Raw genomic sequence first — 6,000 nt, 5'->3', positions numbered from 1 at the left:
AAAGCTGGGGAGGCTGGGGAAAGTGATGAGTCCAAAAAAATAGTCCCTTCGAGTCCTCTAATTTACCCTCGTGGCGCAGCCGTAAGCGAGGCCCTCGGCGCACTGCGCCCCGAATTCCTGCGCTCCACTGCACCGCGGCGCTCCGTGGAGGGGTACATAAAACGGAGGGGGTGAGGTGACCTGGGCGGAGTTCTGTCGTCGGGATCCCTCCGCAGGGCTCAGCCGTTTCCGGAGTCTGCGCTGCGCCCGGTTCCGCCATTGCGGCTCTCCCGGACCCTGGAGCCTCCGCCCCCGACCCGAGCTCTTTCGTCTGCCTGCCAGTTTTCTGCGTCCCCGGAGAGTATCTTGCTGAGCCCAGCCTCCCCCCTCCCCCTTCTCCTCCTCTCCCTTGGAGAGCCCGGGCAGCTACTGCCCCGCAGCCCCAGTGACAGGAGGAGACCATACACCCCGACAGCGCCATGGCCCAGATTCTGCCAATTCGTTTTCAGGAGCATCTCCAGGTGCGGCCGGGCCCGGGCCGGTGAGGGCTGTGGAGAGGGTGGTAGCAAAGAAGAAGCTGGAGTCTGGGACCAAGTAGAAGGAACAGGATCGGAGAGGGGGGTGGTGGGTATTGGTGTTCGGGGTAGATGGAGGATGGGGGCACTATCTCGGAAAGCTTAAGAGTTAATGATGTGGGGCTTGGATAGAAAAGACGAAAGTCGGGGTGCGAAGGGCAAGGAGGCCAGGCCTGGGTTCGAGGGCCTCTTATTTTCGCTTCCTGGGTGGTAAGAACTGCGCATTCTAACTCCCTCCCCTTTCGCCGTTTTATTCAATTCATTCATTTGGGTAGATTGGACGGTGTGGAAGGGTGCAGTTCTCCCGCGTTTCTTCCAGACCAGGGATTTTCATCCCCTAGGCCAATGCAGAGCTGTCACCTCCCATTACTCTTCTCTTCCCTTTCCCCCATCGTGTCTGCACCCAGTTGTGGGGCGGGTGGGCTGGGGAGGAGCAACCCTTTTTCTTCCTCTCTCTGCAGCTCTCAACTGGGAAAGGCACCTTCCCCTGGGGTTGGGGGGGGGCGGGAACGGCGGCGGCTTGCCTCTTGCCTTCCCCGAGGCAGTTGGAACAGAAGGTCACTAAAGGAACAGAAGGAGGATAGAATGGGGGAACATATTTCTCAGGGCGGTGTCAGTCTCGGAGTGCGTGGGGTCAAGGTCCCTAGGGGTACTCGTCGTTTTTTCCTTCCCTTATTTCTTTGGGAATGGTGTGACTTTTATCCCCTCTTTCTTTTTAAGAGGTAGGAAAGAGTTATCCAGAGGTTATCTTGGGGTCTGCTGGAGTGTAGCAGGTAGTCGTGGGCTTGGTGTAAGTACCTCACTCAGGAGTGCATGGAATTGAACCGAGCCCTGGAGATAGAGTACACCTGCTCTGAGATATGCAAAGTTATTTGGTCTGTAATTGGCTTCCTTTTAGTAGGTTCTAGAGTTCTTTCCCATGGTGCATTTTCCTGTAGGCAACATACTGTCTTATCTGGCAGTGTGCCCGTGGCGGGCAAGGCAGATGATCATTGGAGGGCTTGAGTGAATTAAGCCTCTTCTGAGCTTCTGATTTTCTTAGTTCACCAAGCCTGGTTTTACTTTGGCTGCAGTAATTTATTCATCTTAATTTGCTTTCTTCCCAAATACTCCCTTAAAGAGGCCTGCCTCAGCTTAACCTTCTGAAGGCCTAAATTCATAATGATAAAAGATGCTGTGGTTTGATGTGACATTAATGTTAGTGACCTACTGGAAGCCATTGAAAGCTGTTTTCTTTTCTTTCTGCAGTTGAATACATTAAAGATTCTTGTTAATAAAAAGGTTGAAATATGAATATGCTGTCAATAACCTCATGTTTCTTTACAGGTATTACCATCTTTGCACGAGCAAGAATTTTTTTTAAGTCTTGAAATGTAATGAATAATAAATCTAAAAAATAAGTAAAACTTTCTTGGTCATCTGTGGTTTTCGGATAACTCATCTGAAGTAATGGAACACTTTAAAAAGGTTAAAGTCTTAAGTGATGGAGTGGACACCGAAGTTATGGTTTTTGCTCAATTCAAGTTTTAATTGCTGTGGTTATTTCAGTTAGAGTGAGGTGTAAATGAATGTAGAGGTTTAGAAAAATAGTTTTGAGTGTGAGGGGAAAACAAGCTTATCCTCACAATGTTTCTGAAATAAATACTTCTGCAGACCAATGTTGGTAAATTAGAAACAGAAGCAGGTATGGTTACTAGTTACAAGGCGGAGGTATCTCCCATTAGTAAACCTTCTTTCTTGGCTAGTGATGGTTTGGGCAGTAGCTTTTCATTTCTCTTAAAGAGGAGACAAGTATTGTTAAATACTCCCCAAGATTGGAATCCAGCCTTGTCACTAATTGAAGACAGATTTAATTCGGGTCTGATTTCTGAGTTTCTGCAAATACTCAAGTGAAACAATTACCTTTGGAAATAATTTGAAGACTTGAGTATAAAGCAGCTTTGCAAATGTATTTGAAGAATTCAGTCATTTTTTTGATAGTGATATGCCATGGCTAAAGTAAAGCTTACTAGTGTGACTTTATGCTCCAGCTGATAATGATTAATTGTGCAAAGCGCCCTGATCACTAACCTCTTCCAGATATTCCAGAATATCCCCTAGCTTCTCACTTTTATCCCTTTTAAAAAAGTTAATAAGGATTATTTTAATTGGCATCTCATGTCTTTATCTGAGTTTTGTCAGTTTGCTAAGTAGCAGAAAACTTTCTGAAAGAGAGTAAGAATTGGGAACAAGAATTGAGGAACTTGAGTGTAGAGTTAGCTTTTGTGAAAGTTTCTAAAGGTGAACTGTAAATTTGTTTTTAACCATTCTGGCCAATTGAAGTATCTGTCATCAAGGCTTGGAATTACATCAAATAAATGTTAATATTTTAAGTTATGAAGTTTTTTGCCCCGGTTTTGTTTTTTTTTTTTTTCCTTTGGATGTTTAGGCTGCTAGTCAACAGATGAGTGCCTCTCTGAGCAAGAGATTACTAGAATTGCAGTTTTTAAAAAAAATTTCTGGACTACACATAAAATGTTGCTTGCAGTTCTCAATTCTTGGCACATTAAGTTTCTCTGTGCCGATTGGCACATTCTGTTGTATTCCCAGGATCTCGGGTTCTCCCCACCTTTTTCTCTTCCCTTTGATCCATAAATGCAGGCATGGGATGTGTTGTGAATTGAGTGGTACGGGTTCTTGCTATGGCTATTTTGATTTGCAGAGAGAAAGCAGTGCTAAGTATTACTGTAATATGCTATATGGGTACTATACTGCCTGGAGAGGCATACTGCCTAGAATTCTGCTACAGTCTAACCTGGTAATGGCTTCCAAACTTAAGATCTATCATGTTTTTCAGAATTTTCCTAATTGTCAGTTTACTCAGCTTAAAGGGGTGTGGCTGATTCTAGTGAATATGCTTTCACTCTGTTTAGGAAATAATTCAAGACCCAGAACTCTGTGTGTGTGTGTGTGCGCGCGCGCGCGTGCATGCGCTCTGTGTGTGTGTGTGTGTGTGTGTGTGTGTAGAACCACTGTCATTTTCATTTTAGTGTGTAGTGCAGTGCGTGATTTTAGAAACCATACCCTGTAATACTTGAATTACATTCAACAATATGTTTTTTCTGTCTGTTACTGATGTGTTTTTTCCTTTTGAGAGTTACTGTCCAATAAGACTTTCTTCCCGGGTGCCTGAGTGGCTTAGTCACTTAAGTGTCTGACTCTTGATTTTGGCTCAGGTCATGATCTCTATGTCGTGAGGTGGACATGGCATGGAGCCTGCTTAAGATTCTTCCCTTTAAAAAAAAAAAAAAAAAAGAACTTTCTTCTGTGATGAATATTTTTAGTAGCTACGTAGGGATATTGAAATGTGCCTTGTGTGACTGAGGAACTAAGTTTATTTTTATTTCTTTTTAATTAATTTAAATGTAAATGGCCACATGAGGCTATTGTCTAGAACATTGGACCGCACCATTATAGGCCATACTGATGGACTTTGTAAGAGTGAAGATTTTATCTGACCACCCACATTTACATTTTATTAACTAAAAACATTTTTTGAAAGTATTAGTTGAAAAAAAAAAGTGGTAGTTGAATTCTGCTGTCTCTTTTGGGTCATGCTGGTGATGAACAATGGCTGGTGAATGAAGGGACCAGCAGACTTCTTGTGAGAGCCTATTTTCCCCTATGACTGTGGCTTGGTGTTTTCAGGTCTTCACTTAAATCTCCCCAGACATTAAATAGTTAAAGTGAGACTCCACCTGAGAGAACACTGTCAAAATAGGATTTGATCCTGGGTCTTCAGACAAAAATATTTCAAGGAAATAGAATGGCTTTAAGAAGAGAAGTTACACAGTATCCTGCTGTGCTTTTTTGTGTTAGACTTTGCTCCAAGAATGTTATAATTTGACTCAGAATGTTATAATTTCAACATGTAAGGAGTATAAAATTTTCAAATGAGATACTTTACATTCCTTTTGGGGTACTGATTTTTCAAAATCTGATGTGTATTTTACATTTAGAGCACATCCCAATTTAGACCCTATTTTCATTGGAAATACTTGATCTGTGTTTAGCTTTCATAATATTTACAGTTGAAAAAGCAGATCTGCATATCTAGTTATTCCAAACTTCAGTTTTTCATAACTGAATCAATTATCAGTTACTATATTAATTATTTTAAATTTTAAAATCGGTCACAGTAACCATATTTCAGGTGCTCAATATCACATGTGGCTCCAGTATTGAAGAACATAAGTTTAAGACTTCTTCTCTCGGTAAAATAGGCCTACTGCCTCACAAAGTTACTGTAAAGGTCTGAGATCATGTATTTGGAAGTACTTGGTATAGCACTTTAGGAACATTAATTATTAGCTATAATTTTTGTTTAGTACATTTTATTTACGTATCTCAGAACCAGTGACACAGTATTTTATTTGCAGACCTAGATTTTTATGGTTTATAAATATTTGATACCTAAGATTTGAGTACTTATCAGCAACTGTGTTGGACTAGAAACAAATTGGTGAATATAGACTGAAGCTTGCATTGATTAGTTGGCAAAGGCTATCCACACATAATTGCAACCATGGATGTTATTCAGTTTTCGATGCTGTGCAGGACTTAATACAAATATTCATATGATACAAAACTAATCCCGCTCTGAAACTGTGCCCAAAAGAAACTTTTTTTTTTTTTTTGTTTTTTTTGTTAAGATTTTATTTATATGACATAGAGAGACCACAGCAGGAGAAGCAGCAGAGGGAGAGGGAATAGCAGGTTCCCTGTTAAGCAAGGAGCCTGATGTTGGGCTCGATCCCAGGACCCTGGGATCATCTGAGTAGAAGGCAGACACTTAACCGACTGAGCCACCCAGGCTCCCCAAGAAAAAAATCTTTAAGTTACTTTTTTATTCTGTCCCATGAGCACTTGCTGTCTGCCATTGGTACATTTTTAATTAGTGTTCCTTGGTCAGATATATTTGAGAAACTTCCTCAAATCTGATAAAATACCCACCTGGAATGCCAGTCAGACCTTTGCTAGTGTTACATATGTCCTTCTTTAAGATGGTAGTGTTAAAGTGAATGTTCTCACTTAGATGGGAAATGAGTTCAAAACTAACATTTCAGTCCTTAATATTAGAATGGGGTTATTTCTCTTAACTTTATTTACATATATGCCCATGCTAAAGCAACTTCACAAATCAGCTTGTAAATCATAGCAAAGTTTATAGTTCTAGATGTTTTTCCCCCGCCTTGGCCAAGTGTCTATGGCTAAAGCTCTTAACCTGAAAGCATGGCAGGAGGCTTGGATCTGAATGCATTATACGAAACCCATCTGTCAGACTGGATTTTGTCTCCCTTTTTTTTGTGTTATGAGAGGCATAATTTATTTTGTTCTTAAAGGGAATAACTATTCATTAAATCTCAGTTGTGCTGACATCTATAATATCAAAATTAATTGACCATCT

General features: G+C 41.3%; 1 protein-coding gene across 2 annotated transcripts in view; it reads left to right on the top strand.

The window, feature by feature from the left end:
- CLTC (clathrin heavy chain) overlaps nt 1-6,000 on the top strand; it is a 63,467-nt gene continuing 57,467 nt past the window's right edge. Inside the window, exon 1 of one of the 2 annotated variants that reach the window (XM_032871909.1) lies at nt 1-500. In XM_032871909.1, the coding sequence (XP_032727800.1) occupies nt 459-500 (42 nt within the window). In that variant the 5' untranslated portion in view covers nt 1-458. The remainder of the gene's footprint in view (nt 501-6,000) is intronic. The other variant, XM_032871910.1, reaches the window with a different exon arrangement.

This window comes from Lontra canadensis, unplaced genomic scaffold (genome assembly GCF_010015895.1).
Source record: "Lontra canadensis isolate GAN:19392208 unplaced genomic scaffold, GSC_riverotter_1.0 scaffold43, whole genome shotgun sequence".
NCBI classification, from domain to species: Eukaryota; Metazoa; Chordata; class Mammalia; order Carnivora; family Mustelidae; genus Lontra; species Lontra canadensis.
This window is presented reverse-complemented; position numbering and strand designations above follow the sequence as displayed.